A 21,615-nucleotide genomic window follows, 5' to 3' on the forward strand; every position below is an offset into this window, starting at 1 on the left:
TTCATGAAAAGTTATAACACCGAACGTAGGGCTACCCTGGCGTCATACCAGGAGAAGCTGCAAAATGCAGCCCTTTGTTACCCATTAGTAGAGCAAATTAGACCCCACCCATCAAAGTGAATACTTCAGAATGCAGGGGCAACCTAACTACCTTGAAAGGAGATGCAACAGAACATAAACAAATCCTATCTGCAATCAGCATCGAGCTATCTACCTACGACCAGAGGTGATGGGGAGAAAACAGGCCAATCCTATCTACCTTTAGTGATAACGGAAACACTTCGCAGTAGCTTACCTGCAATTCAAAGATTATACTAAATAACATATATTACACATCTTTCGTTTCAATAAAAGAAGACAGATGATAGGATGTTGCGTCTGTCATAAGATATAAAATGTTAGATTACAGAACTACCCTACCTGATGTCACGTAGTGACTTGTAATATTACCTCACTTCACAACAGAGGAGAATAAAATGAACCCCCCCCACATCAAAGCTCATCCCGCATAGTTAGGGAGTATGGTGTTATATCTGATGGTCATAAGGGAGGGCAGGTAAACAATTCTCTAACTACTTACGTGTTCGAGCAACTGAACGACACTCCCCTAGACATGAGAGATAGATAATAGCTGCAGACGTCGGCCGCGTATGAGCAGGATTGTCTACTATACATCGTACACAGCCTCCTACAAACTTCTTCTGCCTTTGTATGTAGCCACCGAAACTTTTGTAACCAGTTATCTGAGCACTTAGGGGGTTAGATCGAGGTGCCAACACTCATTGCCCAAGGTACACTCCAGGATCGCACCACAAGGATGGGGGAAGTTCGGTTGCAGCGACGGGCGCCTCTTGTCTAACCTTTCTCCCCCTAGCCCGTAAGCCCACCACCCGGGCAAAAAGGCTCCCCAAGGCAACATATACTACCCAGCTCTTACCATCAAAGCCCCGAGTGAAGCTGCGCCCGAGAGGAGAGGAGGAAACACCCTGTTTCCAACCTAGGATGAGGAAGAGCCATAGACAGAGAAGAGAGACACATTTTTGTCCCACCTACTTAGCGTGTGACGCCACGAGCAGTGGTCCTTACGCGGACATGTTGTACGGGAGCTTGATCAAAGAGAAGTTAAAAAGGTTAACCGTTAATTTAAGTCATAGGTATTTAATAACACATGAGATTTTTTAATGTTTGTATCAATATGACAATATTTTCCGTTTTCTCAATACATTTAGCTACTTTTGTATGATTCGCTTATTTTAATTTTTGTTAAATATTCACGTGCGTATGACTTTGTAAATTATTATTTGAAAAGTATTTTGAAAATATTTTCATTTTGCATTACATTTGGAAGCTTTTGGAAAACGAAAAATTGCATTTTAGCATGGCCACTAAATCATTCTGTCTTCAGTAGCTGGTGAGCTGCGCTAGTTTCCGTATCTATGGTCTGTCTGCTCGAACTTCCGCCCCTCTGCTTGCATGAAGCTCACCGCTAAGTATTTTCATTGTACTTCCGCCACTCCCGGTGCACCCAGGAAAACAATCCGATGTCAAGCACTGTCCTTGCAACCCTGGTAGCAACTAGTACTGATCCAGACAGTAGCAAGTGTCGTCTGCTTTAGGAGTAAAGAGGCATTCTTGGTTGTCACTTTGTACGGGTGCTGCATCCACATTTCACTTCAGATCGACTGAGGAGATCAGTCGGTGACTTCCAGTCTGCTTTGAATGGTGAGATCATCACCCTATCTTCTTCCCTCTCTTTTCTGGGTGAGATTACCCTCTGCCCGCCTCTTCCTTTAGATACTCGCCCTGTATATTGATCATATTCACTCCCACCCTTCGAGACCGCTTCCTGAGATCAACCTTAGTTTCCAAGCCTGTTTTGTGGGGTTATTTTAGAGAGTGAACTCGCGTCCTGCCAATTGGACCATACTATTTTATGTACGACAATTCCAGTAAGTCTCCTGCCTGTCTTTTTCAAAAACACCGTGCATTCTGGGACTCGTAGTTTAAGTTTACCCATTTTAAGGGTGGCCTCCCAAGTCCCAGAATGCTAAGGGTTCTACTGACAATTAAGGAGTGTGTTTGACGGTGTCGTGCACGGAATCAGGTCATTTGGCATCAAATTAGAAGACAGATGTAAATAAACCCTCCAAAAGAGAGGCGATCTATTGGGAAGTTGTTGGTTTGAGCTGTTAATAACGATACGATACTCCTCCTGTTAAAAATGAATTTGATCAAGGTCTGTCAAAGGTAAGTTGAACAATGAATGCCACCTTACTCTAAATGGAAGTGTTCGTATTCACCTTTCTAGGTAAAATAGAGGTAAGTGCGTGGTTTTATTCCCTGCTTTCCGTTCTAATTATTAGGAACATTGTTGAGACTGAAGTTCTTTTCTTTCCTGTTACTGTACCCGTGGCTTATCCACCCTCGTCTTTCTTCTTTTTCTCACCCTACCCTTGCTTCTCTCTTCCATTTTCTTCCACCTGCAGTGTAGGTATCTTATTTGATTCCTTGCTTTCTTTTTCTCTCCCTATCTCGTTTATTGCACTCATTTTAGGATTTCAGTTACTTGGCAATTACAACATCTGTTTCTCATTTTTTCTTATTCTAAAGTTTTTATTCTTATGTTAATACATTCTTGTCATCATTCTTGTTCCTCTCTCTTGGTTGGTCTTGCCCACTCTTTTCTCTGCCCTCTTCAAATCTACTTTAGTTTCTAACATAAAGCTGACCTTGAAATTCCAATAAACTGTGTATATTTCTCTTGCTCTCCCCATCCTCTGCTGCCAATTTTTCCCTTCTGATCTCAAATTTAATTTTCTTTGTATTGTGCATTAATGAGTTGCTTCCTTCCTGTCATTTTACGTTATGTATGCTTTATTTATTTTTATTTTATTTGTTGAGCTTTTAAAGCGCGACAGCTACCCAAAAAGGGTTTCCCGGTGCTGAAAATAGATAGCTGTTGAGTAGGTCATAATACTCTGATGCGAGGCAGCGACAAGTTATTGATTAAACAGCCAGGTCTTTATGGCTTTGCGAAACTGGACATAGCTTATTTCTGTGCGTAAGTTGAGGGGGAGGGAATTCCACAACTTTGGTCCCAAGAGTGAAAAGGACCTTCCACCCATCCTGGCTAGACGGACTTTAGGCACGCTGAAAAGGCCCTGCGAAGAGGATCTTAGACAACGGGCAGGAAGGTAGGCGTGCACCAGAGTTTTTAAATATCTCAGGGCAGAGCCAAATTTAATTCTGTGCATGAAACTCAGGGTCTTGAACTTGACTCTGTTTTCGATTCTGAGCCAGTGCAAAGCCCTGAGATGCCCTGACATACGTTCTCTCCTGTGTCACTTGCACAGCAGTCTAGCTGCGGCGTTTTGCACGAGCTGGAGACGTCGCATAACAGCTTGTGAGGACCCTAAATAGAGGACGTTTCCGTAGTCAAGCCGCAAAGTGATGAGGGCATTGACTACAGACTTTTGCGTGTCTCCAGGCAACATCCATATGATTTTTCTGAGCCATCTGAAGATGGTGAAACACGTGGCTGTTAACTTCCTAACTTGAGGCTGCATGGTGAGGCCTTTATCAATGATAATGCCCAAATTTCGCACATGGTCCGACGGCATGGGAAGAGATCCCATTTCTGGAGGCCAGTGACTGGTGCTCCAAAGATCCGGATTTGGGCCAAGGATTAAAACCTCCGTTTTGTCACCATTGAGCTTCAGTAGGTTTTCCCTCATTCATGTAGCAATTTTACTTAGACCTGCCTGCAAAGGAGAAGAGGAATTCCCATCTGTGTTTGAGAGTGAGAAGATAATTTGCGAATCATCCGCATATGTGAACATGGTCAGGCCTTCTGATTCGGCGATCTGTGCAAGTGGGGCTACATACAGATTAAAAAGCAAGGGACAAAGCACCGAGCCCTGGGGAACTCCATAAGGGGACAGATGGATGTTACATGACCCAGTGTTTGAGGTTATTTGAAATGTTCTTTGGGTCAGAAATGAAGCAATCCAATCTAAGGCCTTGCCCTCACACCAGAGGCAGAGAGGGATTTTAACAAGATGCTATGGGAGATGGTATTGAACGCTGCGCTGAGGTCGAGTAGGATCAGGGTAGCTGAGTCCCCTTTATCCACTAGATGGCGCAAATATTCCGACACCCCCAGTTGTGTAGTTTCAGTCGAAAAGCCAGTACGGAAGCCTGACTGCGTAGGATGGAATATGTCATTGGCTTCTGTACAATGTGCGAGGTGGCTATGAACATGCTTCTCCAAGATTTTGGAGAAAGCAGGCAGGAGGGAGATGGGGCGAAAGTTGGCCAAATTTTTAGGATCGGCCGTTGGTTTCTTCAACAAAGGTGAAACCATGGCATGTTTCCACATAGTGGGGACAGTGGCCATGGATAGGGATAGGTTGAGTCCCTTGCAGATTACAGAGAGTTGCTGGGTGCCAAGGAGTTTGAGAACAGAGGTTGGGAGGGGATCGACTGGAGATCCAGATTTCAGTTTCCCTATTATCTCTTGAAGGCCTTAAACATTCATCTCAGGCCAGGAAGTGAGTGGCTCATACTACAGATCTGGCTGGGGGGAAGAGTGCACATCCATAGAGTCAGACTCAGAATTCCTTACCACAAGCCCCAGCTGTTGTTTGGAGATATCCGAATAGATGGTGTCAATCTTGCTAGTAAAAAAGCAAGCCAGTTCTTCACATTGGACATTACTCAGGGGGAGGGGTTCAGCAAGGGTTTGAGAGCCCGCTAGTTCTTTAGCTAAGTTGAATAATGTTCTGGATTTATTTGTGGCTGCCGAAATGGTCTTCGCCACATAATCGGCTCTAGCTGCAATACAGTCTTTGTGATAAAGCCGGAGTTCCCTCCTGTAATTTTGACCCGCCGCTGGAGAATAATCCTTCCTCCAAAGGCGCTCAAAACGTTTACATTTGGACTTTGTAGCTTTCAATGAGTCATTAAACCATAGCGCAGGGGTATTATGGGCTTTGACTTTCTTGTGTGCAAGTGGCAGACAAGCATCAATGGCCTCCATAAGCCACCTGTCGGTCTTTATGGCCGCTGTTTCCATATCGTCCAAATCTACTATCACATCATGTAGTTTAGAATCTAATGCGGATTTAAGAAGATTCATATCAAGTTTCCTCCAGTTCTTATTACCATACAGGACTGTTGAATTAAGAGGAACAGGAATCCCAGGGGCCGACAGGCTAAAATTGGTAAGAAAATGGTCTGATCAATGTAGGGGCAGGGCGGGGAAACATTGAAGCCGTGGAAGGTTGGAAAATATAGGGTCCAGTAGATGGCCACCTCTATGAGTGGCCCCCCGTATTGCATAATGTGAGGTGCATGGCTGCCAGGTCATCAATCAGATTTATGCCTGTATTATTCTGTAGGTCATCAAGATGGATATTTAAATCTCCTACTATCGAAAGGTTGCTAGAGTTTACCAGACGAGAAGCAACCAGATCCGGAAACTGCGTCGCCCAAGTTTGTACGGAGCCGGGCGGTCGATAGACTAGCAAACCGGTAAACGTAAAATTAGGAAGCAGTGAGAGTTTAAAAAGGGCTATTTCACAGGCATTCAGAGAAACTGGTTCAAGAGTGCATTGCAATGATTTTTTGAATATGACTGCTATGCCACCCCCAATTCTATTCGGTCTGTCCCTTCTAACTATGGCATAATTTGGCGGCAAGGCTTCCGCAACATCAGGGCCTGAACTATCATTTAACCAGGTCTCCGTAAGAAACAAGGCATCCAGCGGTTCATCGGACAAAAGGTCATAAATGTTTCTTTTATGTTTACTTAGAGACCGGCAGTTAAGACTGCCAAACCGGCAGGGCTGAGGCGACTTACAGCCTGCAGCCCGCTGTCTACAGAGCTGGGGAGTATCAAGCTGTAAGTTGCAATTAGGGCACGAGCTGGAACATTGCCTGTCGTTCTGAAAGATCTTACATTGCTCATTAACTGATCCTCTAAGCGAATGCAGCATGTCAGGGGAGTAGACCCTTAATATCGGTACCTTTTGTCCAGAGGTTTGGGGCCCTGGGCCTGGCTTGGCACGGACGGGCGCAGCCGGGCTTGCCTTCGGCACGCCCGCTGCGCCGTCGGGGAGTGATGATCATTTTATAGGAAAGGATAGTAGGAGGCAGCCAGCAACTAGAGCGCTACCCCTGCCGTCCCCCCAAGATGGTGTCCATCCCTCTCTCGCACCAGCACCTAATCGGCTGTGCGAGGAGTAGGTGTTCAGGAGCGGCGTGGGCAAAGTGAGGACAAGAACTAAAGTGCAGAAATTGTTAAAACAAGTCAACAGGTACACACAATGTTTTAAAAATCCTCAGTCAAGTGACTGCGCACAATTTTTTAAAAAAGCAGCGTTTAAAAACAAGATTTGCAAGCTAGCCTAGCAGCCCCCGGCTTTTCGCCTCAGGGGTAAAACAGCACACTAGATGCTTGTGTGCCCTATAGATCCTCCATACCAATATAGGACCTTTGTGTAGCCTGACAAGAGATTATTATTTAGCAAGACATCTTCTGGGGGTTATGAGAAATTAAAAGATATTCTTAGCCTTAGCTGCCCTGTCCTCTATTAATCTGGTGAGGACTCAAGATGGTTTGCTCTGTAACTTCATGGAGAAATGTTCAGGTTTGAGGTTCTTGCGGTGGAACCATAGTTAGCTTTGGTCTTCTTTAAAAATACCTCCACAATAAAGTTTAAAAAAAAATATGTGAAACAAAAGTGACACCACAGTGTCACTGATTAAAGTAGAACATAAAAGAGACTGGCTAACTTTCACTTAACCTTTTTACCTTGAACAACTTTTCAACTCCAAATCTGCAGAACTGAGTTGGACAAAATAATACTTTTCTAGTTGTGGCCAGTATGTGTGGGGGTGTGGCTGAAACGCCGACCACAATGGCTGCGTAGTGTCGGAGCTCTGCCGCAAGCCCCGGGAACAACTGCCATCCCTGAGCCCGAAAGCCGATATACTACGGCAGAGTAAATGCACTCCCATGATGCCCTGACTACAGCGACGCCATTCTGATTGGAATTGGTGGTCGGACGCCGCTGCTACGACGAGATGGAGGGGCAGGGGGTCGGATTGCCCTTCATGGACCAGTTCGTTTTTAGTAGAGTGCGCAGGGCACTGCGTGCCAAAATATCTGAATACCCACTAGAACCACAGTCTTTCGAGCCTTTGTCTCGATATCTAATTCTGATGGGACCCAATGATTTCAAAGTTGTTACAAGGCCAACAAGATCCTAGTCCCGAGCCGCGACACCAAGATTCGAGCAGCCTGGGAGTGTGACCTGGGGCACCCCATCCTGAATGACCATTGGGCTCTCTGCTGTTCGCAGATTAGGGAGATTTCCCTTAACAGCAGGTATAAGCTTATACATTTTAAATATCTATGAAGGGCGTACATGACGCCTGCCAAGCTCCATGCTATTTAAACCAGCCCGGTCTCACAATTGCCGGAAATGTGGTAGCCCATTTACTGATTTTTCCCATTTGATGTGGTCCTGCCCCAAAATTGGGGAGTTCTGGTTTGCCATTTTCAGAATAATCTCCCGGATTACGCTGTTGGAAAAAGAACCTACCCCTGAGGTTGCGCTCCTGCGATATTTATACAATATGCCAAAGAAATTACGCAAGTTCATAGTGCTGGCTCTGTTCTTGGCTAAGTGCGCAATAGCCATTAGATGTGGCAGCAGACTTCTCCCTACAACAGATGCATGACTTGCTAGTCTCACTTTTTGCAACACGAACTGTGAACTGTACGAACTTTGCTCCCACCCAAATCCCGACTGAAAGATATATGGGGTTCAATTTAGACACATTTGCAAAATCTGGAGCTGAAACCCCCCCTAGCTATACACCTGAGGGAATAGACCTGACCGGAGTAGGCTGAAATTTAAGATGTAATTCAGTATTGTACAGAGGCCTAAGGCTAATGCTGAGGACACGATCTTGGTCATTGTTGATGATATGTCCAAAGTAGTATATCCTGTAAGGGTCAAACACTGCATATTTATGTTAGCTCCACCGCATTTTTTCTGTATTTGTTGACACGATGGTACTGAACTGTTAAAATCTTAATGTTGTGAAGGAACAACTGTGCAGATGGAATGTTGATATGTATGTCGCAAAATGATAAATAAATTGTTAAAAAGAAAGTTGTGGCCAGTATGTGTTGTGGGGTGTCTGATTTGTATGTGTTGTACATTTAAGTGAAGGTAGAAACCTTATGAAATTCAAATTGTCTGTTATATTTTACAGATGTGAGAACTCATGTAACTGTCATTTTCATGCATGGATGATGAGCAAGAACTGTGCTACAAGCTAATCTTCTTAATCTTCAGGTACATGTGTTAAATTATTTATTGTAATGTAACACATCACTCTAAAATACAACAGATATGCTGCTGTCCCACCCCTGTTTTAAAACTAGTACCGTTTATAACTTTCCCCCAGGCAAATTGTGTTTACTTTTTGAGGGGAGGGTAAACAATTTTGTTGATTTTATAGCAATGAATGACCATACAACCACACAGTACAACATTATTGGGTTTACTTTTTTTTTGTTTGAATCACTTTTATTAAATTTATACATAACAATAAAATTCAACATAGCAGTTATCAGTTGGCATTATAAGGTATCACAGCAGAAGAAAATGATATCGTATACTGTGACGGCTGAGAAAAGGCAAGCTACAAAGGTCATTATACAGGCCCAGGTAGTGGGACATAATGCCGAAGAACAGGTGTAGAAGGTGGGCCGGAAATGCTTAGTCAGTGCCATAACAGCAGTGAGGGTCAGGTAGAATGTATCGCACAGGTGTCTGTGACTAAATTAGCCAGGCGGCCAATATGTCAGTGCCAGGGCAATCTCGGGTAGCAGGTGATGCCGGGGGGGGAAACAGGCACATTACTCTAGAGGTACCAAGAAGGCAAGCGCGTGAAGCGTAGCAGAGCGCCTTGGCGGGCGCTATTCAATGGTCCCGCTATGCTCACTTAAGGCACTTACCGACCTGGGAACCCGGGCACTGTGCCAATCCTTGCTAGAGATTCTCCTAGAGGCATCATATGCCCATGATACTTGCCCTGTCAATAATCCTCAGTGCGTAATGGGGTCTGCGGTGCCTGCAACTAATTGATACGGGACGCCACAGAACTGCTAGTCTGCAAAGAACAAAGAAAGGAAAGAAAAGAGAGTAGCAGAGGAAGTAACACCTCCCCAATCAGAAGTCAAGTGGAGGAAAGAAAAGAAAGGAGAGGAAAGAGGGAAGAAGAGAAGGGGAGAGGGCATAATGTGCCAGCTCGTCGGACCAGAGAAAGTTCCGGAGAGGGAGGAGCGCCCTATGGGTAGAATCTGTGGCCGCATCGTAAGGAATGACATGAGGGGTACGAATTCTCTCCCCATTCAGCTTGTGTCATCTTCATAGGTTTTCCCCCTTGGGAGTATAGGATAAGCAAAGAGTTGGAGGGCTCTTAAGCGAGGAGGGGCAGATCAGGCGTGTTCCAACTGAGAGAGATGTGAGATCAAGGGCTGCCAAGTGCGTTAAAATTTAGCGTCGGTGTGTGCCAATCTACGGGAAAGAAGTTCCATCGCTATTACATGCCAGAGACGGGTGAGCCAAACCAATGTCGGAGGAGTACAAGCTTTCCTCCAATGGAGCGGAATTACCTGTTTTGCAGCAGTGACCATGTGGAAAATTAGGCGCCAGTCGGTGTGAGTCATAGCTTTAAGAGACGCTGAACGGAGCCCTCCAATGATTATCCCCAGGTCGCTGGGTAGGGGGAACCCAACCAATTTCTTAATATGACCTGATCCTCGCACCAGGAAGTATGAACGAGAGGGCATGACCACCATATGTGAAGGAAGGAGCCCTGGGCCACCTGACCGCGCCAGCTGAGTGGGGTGAAGCCCGGGAACATCCTCTGGAGTCTCAGGGGAGTGTAATACCAACGAGTCATGATTTTATATGCTGATTCTGCTGCGTTATGCTTCTAAAAATGCACGGGATATCCTGCCAGAGCTGCTCCCATTGGTCTGGAAGAATATCACTCTCGAGGTCTAGCTGCCATTGGCATTGATAGGTATGTGGGGGCACTGTTTGTGAGTGTTGGAGTATCTTATTTATCCGGGAAATCAGCCCATGGGTCCCATCAAAGGAGCGGACCAGGGACTTGAACGGCGTAACCTGGCATGTGGCGTCTTCCGTGTGCGAGGGAGCGCAAAGCCAGTGTCGAATTTGGAAGTATTCTAGTCGCATGGTTTTAGGGAGATTAAAATCTTTCCTGCACTGTTCAAATGATTTAAAACTTCCTTTCTCAAACAGTTGTTCTATGATGCGGCACTCACTGTCTGCCCACGCCGGAAAGGATGCTAAGTGCAAAGCCGGCGGAAAGTCCGGGTTACGTGCTAATGGTGTATAGGGAGAAGGGTATGTAGTGAGGCCGCAAGGCACGCCGATTCTATCCCAAATTTCCAAAACCGTCTTTGTTGGGATGGCAATATAAGCACTACAGTGCCGAGCACTTCTTTGTAACCAGGCCAAATCCCACAGCGGCTGACAGGCCACATCCCTATCCATATGGAACCTGTGTTTTTTGCTCTCGCGAACCACCCATTCCGAAATGTAGCGGAGGTGAGACGCCCAGTAATAGACGAGCAAATCAGGGGAGGCCAACCCTCCCCAGTCTTGCAGCAGCATTAAAACCCTCGCAGAGAAACGTGGCCTACCTCCTTCCCAAATGAAAGCGGTAATCTCCAGCTGGAGACCTAGAATATCCCTATGGGAAATCGGTGTAGGGAGCGCGCCTGGAAAAGATACAGGACTTTCTGTAAGGTTGCCATTTTGACTGCATTAAGGCAGCCCAGCCAAGAGATGGGGAGCGATTTCCAGCGACGTAGTTCAGCACGCATTGAAGCTCTACAGGCCGGCCAGTTCTCCTGTGTTCATGTGTCTAGACTAGCTGTGACATTAACCCCGAGATATCGGATTGAAAACTGGCCCATTGGAAGGGATTAACATCCCTCAAATCCTCCAATTGTTGGGGGGAAGGGAAAGATTGAGTGTATGGGATTTGAGAAGATTAATCTTAAGGCCCAGCACTAATTCAAATTGAGAGAATATGTCTGTAAGTGCGGGAAGGGAACTCACAGGGTCTACGAGCGTCAGGAGAAGATCGTCGGCGAAGAGGGTAATCTTGTGATGGGTCCCCCCATTCGAAAGCCTCGGATGGACTCCGATTGTCGGATGGCGATCGCCAGGGGTTCCACATCAAGACCAAAAAGCAGAGGCGAGAGTGGGCACCCCTGACTCGTGCCCCTGCAAATGGAAAAGGAGGGTGTAAGGAGGCCATCAACACAAATGCGCGCTGAGGGCGCCGCATATGGGGTCATACTTCGCGGGATCATGACCGGCCCAAGACCTATACGATGGGGCACCGCCCGCAGAAAAGACCAATCAACCCGGTCAAAAGCCTTCCCAGCGTCAAGGGAGAGGAGGAAGGCAGGTATATTGTAGTGTTGAGCCTTTTGTACTAGATGAGCTATACAACGAATATTGTCAGCTCCCTGTCGCTCCTGTATGAAGCCCACCTGGTCGGGTTCAATTAGGCCTGGAAGATAGAAGCAAGGCGGCGGGCGAGAATTTTGGTATACAGTTTAGCATCTACATTCAATAGAGAAATAGGCCTATACGAGGCACATGCAGTAGGGTCCTTCTCTGGTTTGGTTGCAAGCGCGATCTCAGCCTCAGCCATCGTCGGTGTCACAGACCCAGATTCTGCGAAGGAGTTAAAGAGGAGCTGCAAGGGGGTCTGAAGCTCCGGAAGAAAGAGGCGATAAAATGTCAATGTTAGGCCTTCGGGCCTGGGGATTTCCCCACCGGCATGCTCTTCAATGCTTGCAGAAGTTCAGTTGCTGTGATGGGTTCCTCCAGCTGCTGCTTATAAAAGGGAAGTAGAGGCGTCCAGGCACAAGTTGCCAGAAAGGGATCTATCTGACCCACACTGGTATCTCCCCGATTATACAAATTAGAAAAGAATATGCTAAATTCCAGCTGTTTAGCTCGTTCTGAAATAGCCCATCCCCCTCCCGGCAAGGCAATCTTAGGGATGTAGCTACGGGAAACCTGAAGATGGAGGGGACACGCCAGCAGTGAACCCACCCTGTTCCCCGCCCTCCATAAAATGTTTGCTTTAGCGTTAAGAGGGAATGGTCTGCTTTGTTCATCCAAAGAGCTTAGAGCTAAACCCGAAGCGATGCAAGCCTCATACGTATTGAAAAAGAGGGCACATTATGACTTTGTTGCTCCAAGGATTTAATGTCGCGGGCAAGGTTATCTTCTACTAAGCGGGCTTCCGGCCTGCGAGCTATAGAAATGGAAGTAATAGTACCCCGGATCAAAGCTTTAAAAGCGTCCCACAAAATGTGTTTGTGGATTCCCGGGAGATAATTGGTAGCGAAATATGATTGTCTGGCCTGTCGTAATTCCACCACATCTACTTGGTCACGGAGGACGTGCGGGGGGGAGATGCAACCTTGGGATGGAGCCCGGGTATCTACCCACACCAGATAGGGAGATTTCTAAGTGGCTTATGTCCAAAATCACTGCAGAGTCCAAGGAGCGAATGAGCGATTGGGACAGAAAGAAATAATCAATATGGGAATAGGAGCAGCTGACATGGGAATAAAAAGTATAGTCCTGTGCTTCCGGCTCCTGATAACGCCAGGCATCTGTGAGGCCCAGAGCGTCTATGTCACGTTTGAGCCCTGCAGACATAGCCCCTGCTCCCTGGAAGGAAGAGGTGGTGCGATCACGACTGGGGTCCCATACCAAATTAAAATTGCCCCTGAGAATGATGGGGTTAGTTTCCAGAGAGAGCTGGTTCTAAAATAGGTCATGGAGAAAAGCATCCTGCTCTTGATTCGGCGCGTATACGTTAAGCAAGGTTAGCGGCTTGTTCTGCGGTATGACCCCCAGCTTGAGGAACCGATGTTCTTTATCCCTTATGGTGTGTGCGATCTGCATGGGAAGACCTTGTTTAAAAAAACAGCTACACCCGCCGTCTTAGTTCGTCCATAGGCCCAGAATTGCATAAGAAACTTAGGGTGAGACATGCGCGAAGTGTCAGTGCATAAGAGATGGTTTTCTTGTAGAAAGATAATGTCTGGGTCTTGTAAAAGTAGATAGCACCAGATTTGCCTCCTCTTGTTCGGGGCGTTTAGGCCTTTAACATTCAGAGAGAGACACTTAAGATGAACCATTGGTCGTTATGGATGAGGACACGCAAAGGCAGGGATGCAGATCATCACATCTCTCTCCAGCTAGACTGTGTAAGTATAAGCAAGAATTGCAATGTAGTGGGGGGAAAGTGTATGAGTCTGCCCCAAAAAGGAAGAAGTTGGACTCCCTCATTAGTTCCCACGGGTGCTGGCCAAGGAGCTGAGCTAAGTTGTCGAGTGCGGGCCCTCTCCCCGGGAGCCCAGGCGGAAAAAGGGAAGAGAAAAGAAAGAATAGTAAAGAGGCAGGCAGAGAGAAGAAAGAATACCAACCTACAGAAAGGCAAACTGGGCCAAAAAGGACCATTCCAGTCCAGGAGCGGCCCAATGGTGGAAACCAGGGCGGCTCTGAGGGAGTCACTCCTCCTGGAGACTAAGGAAATGGCGGGGTGGGTCATGGAATTGCACGGAATAGTCAGAGTCTGTCCTCCAGTGGTCGGCTCGCTTTCCTAACAGTGTGGAGGTACAGGGGCCTACTCATGGGTGTTTCATGGGTGTTTCCAGGATCCCTCAATGCGGTGTGTAGTTAAGCACCTGAGGTGAGAGAGGGGGTCATGAACTGAAAGCTACAAACATGAGTGTATGGACTTCCATAATAATATACAGCTATGTAAGCATACATCGTAGTTAAACAGATTATCCTGACATTGCTCGTAGCCAGTAAGAGAGGGGGTACCCGACCGCGGACCGCCCCCTGTCGAGGAGTGTGAGGCCTCCATTGCTTTCAAGTGGTGGATGATTTCTTGCTTGACTTGAAGGGCGGATGCGTTGGCTTTGGAGAGTCTAGTACGGTGGGGCTGCACCTTCAACCATTCAAGGCGGAGGGAAATCCGGGATTCAGAGTCGGCAGGTGTGGGAGAGGAGGGCTGAGAGCCAGGGCCTCCTCAAGAGATCTCCAGGATCTACGTTTCCCTTCCTAGCAGAAAATCAGAGCAAAAAGGTGGCCCCACTGGTATTTAATATTGGATTCTTTCAGTTTAACAGTGACTGGTTTGAAATCCCTACGGCGGCGCAGGGTGAGGGGGGATAGATCCTGAAAAATGTGAATGCTGTACCCTTCATAGACCAGGTTCTCAGTTGCTCAAGAAGCCCAGAGGATTGCTTCTTTCTCCGTAAAGAAATGAACCCTGGTCAGGATGTCAGGAACCAGGCTGGTATTCCCACGCAGGGGGGCGACCCGATGCGCGGGGTCCAAAGTTGGAGGGGAAGAGTCATCATCCCCCCGACTGCTTGGAGAAGGTCTGCGACATAGGTCATTATGTCCTCCCCTTCCGCTCCCCATGGCACCCCCCGGATGCGGAGGTTGTTCCGGCGGCTTCTATTTTCTAAGTCCTCCTGCTTAGTTTGTAGCTCTATATTTTGCCCTTCCAGTGTTGAGACTCGGCGCCAGAGCTCCTCCTGATGTTCCGTGCGCGAGTCGAGGGTGCGTTCTAAGTCATCCACTCTAGTGCAGAGTTCAGTGACATCACGGCAAATGTCTTTAAGGCAGGTCTTGACCTTTAGCTTGAGAGAGGAAATCTCGAATTTTAATTCTTGAAGAAAGTTGGACATGAACGCCTGCGTGATAGGGCTTGCTCAGCGTCCTCCAGCCCGGTGGCCATCGCGACAGCCTCCTGTGGGGGCGCCGAGGTGTGTTTATTCCACAAGTCCGCCACCGACGTGTCTTTGGACAGTGGGTGTGTCGCAGATTTCCCAGTTTTGGGTTTGGTCATAGCTCCGGTGGAGGGGGTGCAGCCCGTAAAAGTGCTCACCTGCGACCAGCCAGGAGGTTCCTCCATCCACGCGGAAGGACAGCTCAGGAGTAGGGGTTGCAGACGAGAGTACCACCAAGCAGAGTGAAGTCCGGCCAATGCCCAGTGAAGCGTCAAGCAGCCATTCAATATTAGACAAGAGGGGAGGCACTACAATTGCGATGGGCAGGCCCGGCAGCCTCACTGGAGAGCTCAAGGGCCAGGTCCTCTAATTAGCACTAACAGAGTGGGTGGTCAGGCCATGTAGGGCCACGATGGGAGCTTGGAGCCCCGGGAATTAGGTAAAGAGGGTGCCCGGGCCCTTCTTCACTCCAGGTCCGAGCACAGACACCAAGTACAGCAGGGGCTCAGGTCTCTTGCCACTTCAGTCCCCGGCTAGGGTACTCAGTCTTGCAGCTTGCAGGCGTTTCTTCCCCCCCTACAGCAGGCGAAGGCCTTGAAGGACCGCAAAAGTGCGGGATGAGATAGTAGGTCAGGGCCTAGGTCAGTGCAGGCAGCCCAGGTGGCATTTAAGTCCAGTCTCATATATAGCCCAGATATATATTCAGATACTCTGTCCATCACCACCCCCTTTTCTGAATCGTTTTGTCCACCATAAGCGTGGAAGGGTATACTCAGATGTGAGTCCCTTGCTCATTGCACCATCAGGATTCAAGCAAGCCGGGCCGAAGAAGGCTGTAATGCCAGAAACTGGTTCCCGGAAGCTTGTTTCCTTCCCAGTATAAGAATTGGCTTGGTAGTTTGGTCTGCCCTGTTCCCATGATGCACTGGGTCAGGGACAGACTAATTTGCATGTAGCCAGGTTCTGAGCTGGGATGGTGCAGTGAGCTAAAAAACGGTGATGGATCAAGCCCTAATCTGTTGACTGGGTATGAGTGTTCTGTTTAATTCAGATACTCTGTCCATCACCACCCCCTTTTCTGAATCGTTTTGTCCACCATAAGCGTGGAAGGGTATACTCAGATGTGAGTCCCTTGCTCATTGCACCATCAGGATTCAAGCAAGCCGGGCCGAAGAAGGATGTAATGCCAGAAACCGGTCCCCGAAAGCTTGTTTCCTTCCCAGTATAAGAATTGGCTTAGTAGTTTGGTCTGCCCTGTTCCCATGATGCACTGGGCCAGGGACAGACTAATTTGCATGTAGCCAGGTTCTGAGCTGGGATGGTGCAGTGAGCTAAAAAACGGTGATAGATCAAGCCCTGATCTGTTGACTAGGTATGAGTGTTCTGTTTAATTCAGATACTCTGTCCATCACCACCCCCTTTTCTGAATCGTTTTGTCCACCATAAGCGTGGAAGGGTATACTCAGGTGTGAGTCCCTTGCTCATTGCACCATCAGGATTCAAGCAAGCCGGGCCGAAGAAGGCTGTAATGCCAGAAACCGGTCCCCAGAAGCTTGTTTCCTTCCCAGTATAAGAATTGGCTTGGTAGTTTGGTCTGCCCTGTTCCCATGATGCACTGGGCCAGGGACAGACTAATTTGCATGTAGCCAGGTTCTGAGCTGGGATGGTGCAGTGAGCTAAAAAACGGTGATGGATCAAGCCCTGATCTGTTGACTGGGTGTTCTGTTTAATTCAGATACTCTGTCCATCACCACCCCCTTTTCTGAATCATATATAGCCCAGTCATAGAAAATTCGAGGCAAGAAATAGATGTTGCAGAATCACTGTCAGGGTTCAGGGGCAACAGTAGAGAGCAGCTCCACCCCTCCCCTGGTAGAAGCGTGTTGCAGCCGCACGCACGCGGCCCGAGCCCTTCGTCACTCCGGGCCCAGACCAAATGTACTGGCCGCGTTGCAATAGCACCGTCGTAAAGGCTCCAGAATTCACAAGGCTAGAGGCGGGGGAGCGGAAAATGCAGATCAGGGCCTGAGCAGTGTGAAGAGGTATACCTTTGTGGCGCAGCAAGGAATTATTCACAGGCCTACCCAGGCCTCAGCGTCAGCAGAGTTGCCTAAGGAAGTCACAACACAAAAGTGTAAAACAAGAAGTGTAAAACAAGAAGGTGCTAGACAAGGAGCTCAAAAGATAGCTCCCTGATGTGACGAACAATACAGAGTGAAAGTAAAATCAACAGTCACACCAACTGTACCACTTTATTACTAAATAAGGTGTGTACTGATGAGTTAAAAAAGCTGGTAGCTTACTGTCGCATACCACTACCTGTAACAGGTAGTGGTACAGTTGTGTTGTGACACCATTTTCTCCTGGAAAAGGAATGGCAACCAATGATGAGAAAGGGGCATAGTATTGGTAACATCTGCCAAATTCCCCGAGGGTGTTCGCCCGTGAGGTGCCTTCCTCTCCGCCACACATTTTTTGTTTTGATTGCTTAAGTGTGGGTGGATGGATTGTCCCAGTAGGGCAGACATCATAGGATATGTTGAGTTGAATACACACTGGAATTTCGTATTAGTAGTTACAAACAATGGTTTGGTATGGACAGTAGGGCATTAGAGAATAAGCACCCAAACATAGAATTGAGAGGGGGTGAGTCTGGAACTTTATGATAGATTATTCCAGCACATTATGTTCTCATGCCTAACAGATGATTGCTAACTAAGGTCCAGGGTACAGGGATTTTTTGTTATTGAATTGCATTGAGTGGAGGGCTATCTCTTTTGTACCCGTTTTTCCCTCTTAGCTCCCCTTGTTATTGTATGAGCTCAGACAGGCACCTGCTATCGGGGGTCCGTGCCAACCGTCCCAGAGGGCCGCCGCCGATCCTTCACTACTGTGCAGGACCCCCGGTGCAGCTCAATAGCAGGAGTGGGGATTGCAGGGCGTGAAGACTTACCCCAGCTACTCTCACACTCCTGTCGCTCAGTGGGCAGGATTCAGGCCCCTGGCAGGGGGGAAGCACTCCTCCGACTCCAGCAAAATGGCAGGCGAAGTCTATGTGGCCGTTTGCCTCTGCCGTCTCAGGGAGCCCCCAGAGCCACTCTGATTACCAAGCGATGCCTGCTGTCAGGAGTGGGGGTGGCGGGACAGGAGGATATACCCAAGCAACACCCCCACACTCGGTTCAGGCCTGTCCTCAGGCTTGCTGGCCGATGGAGTGCGATCCAGCGACCTCATGCAAAATGGCGGGCAGGATCACTGCAGCGGACCGTCTCCTCCATCTTGGGACGATCCTCATCACGGGACGAGTCCCCACGCACCATCCGAAGGCTGCAGCGGGCTATGGGCTAATGCACTGGTAAGTGCTTAAAGAGTTTTAGGCCGACCCTGGAGGACAGAGCTCAAGCCGCAAGCTTCCTACTCCATCGAGGTCTAGGCCACACACCGGTTTATTTTTTTATTAAATATGTTAATCTTAAACATAGATAAAATAAATATCACATATCCAAATTACATCAACACGTAACCATCGTCTTCTTTATTTAGGTTTAAATGTTTTTATTGAAAAAAAAATGAAGTACATTCAAGCAAAATTTTACTGATTAGACAAATAATCATGACTAAGCCCAAATACAGACATAACATATTTATGTTTTGGTGAGAGCCCTCACCTAAGAATTCAAACCTAGTAGTCTATTGAAGAAAAGGCTCAAATAGATGAAGTTTAGATGGAAGGGAGGAAAAAGAAGAAAGAAACTCTGTATTCAAAACTCTGATTTGATCAACATACATACCGTTGGTCTCTTCAACTCCGTGAGGAAAAAAAAAAGTCCAACTTCTTTAAGTCCACAAACATCAAGTCTCTTCAGAGCAATCCACAGCACTCTCTATTGAGTAGTTCTTGTTTCCTCTCTTGACAGAAGCCCTCACTGCCTGCCGGTCCATAAAGACGGAGCACCTCTCTCCACACTGCAAATTCAATTTCGCAGGGAACCACAATGAGGCCCTTATGCCTAACTGCCAATAGCTTCTTATTTTCAATCTGTAGATGTGTCCTCCTGTTTTCCATCATCTCGCCAAAATACCTAGAATCCTCAGTCAAGAAGCCCTGGTGATACTGTCCACGTATTCTATCCCTCATCTAAGCGAATCGGGCTGTAATTGTGCATTCTCTGAAGTTCTCTTCATGTGTCTTTGCTTCCTCCTGGTTATGTGCCAGGTTCTTGCTCTTCAACATGTACTGGTCAAAGCCTCATTTTGGCCCACTTACATTTTAAAGTCTACCAGATGGTGTTCCTAAGTGGATACTTTCTTTTCCATGCTTCTCATTCTCTCGCTCATGCCTTTCAGAAGGTTGTGGATTAGTGCTTCATGACTAGTAAGTTGACAGTGCAGGGGTCCTCCACCTTGGTCATCTCTTCTCCGCAAGAGCGACTTCATCATCTGCTGATTTAAGAAGTGTCTCGTGTCTAGAACACCCTTGGTTTAAGATGGGGTAAGTGGCATACTATGCTGGGGGGCATTTTACCACCATCGCATAATTATACTTATTAAATGACCGTAAATAGCCTGCTTGTGTCAGGGAGCTCATCAGTGTCAAAGCACCCCATTTCTGCCTCTGAATGGTCTTCCCTCTGCTCCCTGGTGGACTCTTACTCTTCTCCAGTAGCACGACGCAGGGCTATCTGCCCATGAGGCTGAATTCACAGGGGCTCACAGTTAAGGGGAGTAGGTTGTCACCTACACCAACTAATAAACAATGCCAGCTCTTCAACGACAATCTTATGATTACATTCATACAATGGCCGCTCCTTCAACTACGCCCTCTGGATATGGTTCCTTCTTGGATGTTGTGAGCAAAGGAGGGAAAATTCAGATTTCTCCTGCAATTCAGGCTCAAGTTAAGTCAAACGGGCACTAGGGCAAGACCCTTTGTTCCCCCACTGTTTCCGACACCCAATGTTGCTGCAGTATCAAGCTCTTTTACCCGTATGTGTGTCTCCCGGCCCAGAAAGTGAGAACCACACCATTTCTCCTCGTTGACACATCTGACCAGGAGCCCATTAACTCCTCTCTCTTGTGTTTATTTTTAGAATCGTAATGACCATTCGTCAGTCACAATGACTTGGAGAGCTAAAGCCCAGTCATGTTTTCCGGATGTCAACAAAAATGTAAACAATATTTCTGACTCAGTTATGTCGAATTTGTTTGATGCCTTGAAGAACTGGAGTTGTGTTTGACTGCACCAACTTGTCTGGGTATCCAGGTGTTTACCACACTACTATTTTTTAGCACCGGTATAATCCTTCTTGTGTATTTAAAAGACACTGACTGCCTTAGGTTGAGTATTAAAAGGTGAGTAGGAAATACATCAATCCCTAGTGTATTGTGTCACATAGAGAGAGCAAGTAAACATATTAATGTAGGTTTTTCATCAAACAACTTATTTATTTTCAGGTTTTTAAATTTTACATCGTGGACACAATTGGAAATTAACTGAGGGTTCTAACTTCAACATCGTTACTTGGCAGATATGTCAATTCATTGCAAAGATATAGATGAGAGAGAATGAAAATGGAGAGAGATTGGTTAAAATGGATGATGAGAATAAGTTAGCTTCACTGGTGGCCAAACCTGGCAGACCGTTCCTCCTGTCCTTACCAATAAAGGATGTGAAACGATAGACCTCTTTTTGTAGATGGTTCATAAGAGGTAGTAAAGGCAAAGTGGGATGCTTGGTGGGTCTCTTTCTTGGAAGCGCAGATTATAATAAAGCTAGGTATGGAGCGCCTGTTTCTCTCCCATCCTCGCAGACACTTAAGGGAGCTTCCCTGGGCACTTCTAATCGGATGAAGTGGGCAGACTGGGGAGGTGCTTGCAGTGTGGTTGCTGCACAGGCCTGGTGTCCAGCTTGAGGATTGCCAAGTGGAAAGAGACCATCTCCTGGTAGGCTCTTGGTGGAGATGGAGAACAATGATTACTGGACCAGCCTAGAAGCTGGCCAAGGGCCTGTTCTCATGGGGAAAACCCTACCTATGTAGATGCTATTGAAAATTGAGTCAAAAGTCAATCACTTGCTGAACAGATTAGTTAGCTATAAAATACTTTGAAAAGAAAGGTTGTGATGAAAGAACTATGAAAGGTGCAGAAAAGAAACAGAGGTGCACTGCATTCGCAGCTTGTGTGTTGAATTCTGATGGGAGGTCTCCTTCGGAGGTGGACGCATTCGGCATGGCTTGTGGGAAGTGTGGCGACGACAAGGAGGGCATGGTGCGGTCTGGAGTATGCTTAAAGGTATGTAAGAGCATCGCCCATTGCATGGAGATTCAATGCTTATATATGCCTCGGACCACTGGGTATCACAGGGCCTCCTCTTCTTATGCCCCCCATTTAGAGATAACTGATACCCAGGCTGCTGAAGGTAGCCCTGTTGGGGTTCCCCAGTGCATGGCAGTACTCCTCTTAGCTAGTAGAAGGGCTAGAGACGCAAATCACACCTCCAATTTGTGGTGTTCGCTGCATTTAAATATGCCTGTGTGCAAGATTCCCGTGTTGTAAGGTCTGTGAGACCCGTTACAACTCACAGTGTGGTGTGTATTGTACTCCATTAGGAGTAAAGCGCAGGACAATTCCAAAACGTGAAAAAAAATGTCGCTGGGATGGTGACATCTCGGACACGAAAATGATGTGTTCGGGTAGTACCTTTAAAGGAGTTCAGACATTGG

The 21,615-nt window shown here is 47.2% G+C and overlaps 2 protein-coding genes across 4 annotated transcripts in view; one reads left to right on the forward strand and one right to left on the reverse strand.

Annotated features, from left to right (window-relative positions):
* Nucleotides 1-1,099, reverse strand: part of KCTD10 (potassium channel tetramerization domain containing 10) — a 70,728-nt gene extending 69,629 nt beyond the window's left edge. Inside the window, exon 1 of one of the 2 annotated variants that reach the window (XM_086943104.1) lies at nt 938-1,099. In XM_086943104.1, the coding sequence (XP_086799230.1) occupies nt 938-940 (3 nt within the window). In that variant the 5' untranslated portion in view covers nt 941-1,099. The remainder of the gene's footprint in view (nt 1-937) is intronic. The other variant, XM_086943105.1, reaches the window with a different exon arrangement.
* Nucleotides 1,100-1,490: 391 nt separating this feature from the next.
* Nucleotides 1,491-21,615, forward strand: part of UBE3B (ubiquitin protein ligase E3B) — a 452,538-nt gene continuing 432,413 nt past the window's right edge. Inside the window, exons 1-2 of one of the 2 annotated variants that reach the window (XM_086943106.1) lie at nt 1,491-1,722; nt 8,287-8,369. The gene's annotated coding sequence lies outside the window, so the exon portion shown is untranslated. Of the gene's footprint in view, nt 1,723-1,822; nt 2,248-8,286; nt 8,370-21,615 lie in introns of those variants that run through there. The other variant, XM_086943107.1, reaches the window with a different exon arrangement.

Source organism: Lissotriton vulgaris, chromosome 11 (genome assembly GCF_964263255.1).
Source record: "Lissotriton vulgaris chromosome 11, aLisVul1.2, whole genome shotgun sequence".
In the NCBI taxonomy this organism is placed as follows: Eukaryota; Metazoa; Chordata; class Amphibia; order Caudata; family Salamandridae; genus Lissotriton; species Lissotriton vulgaris.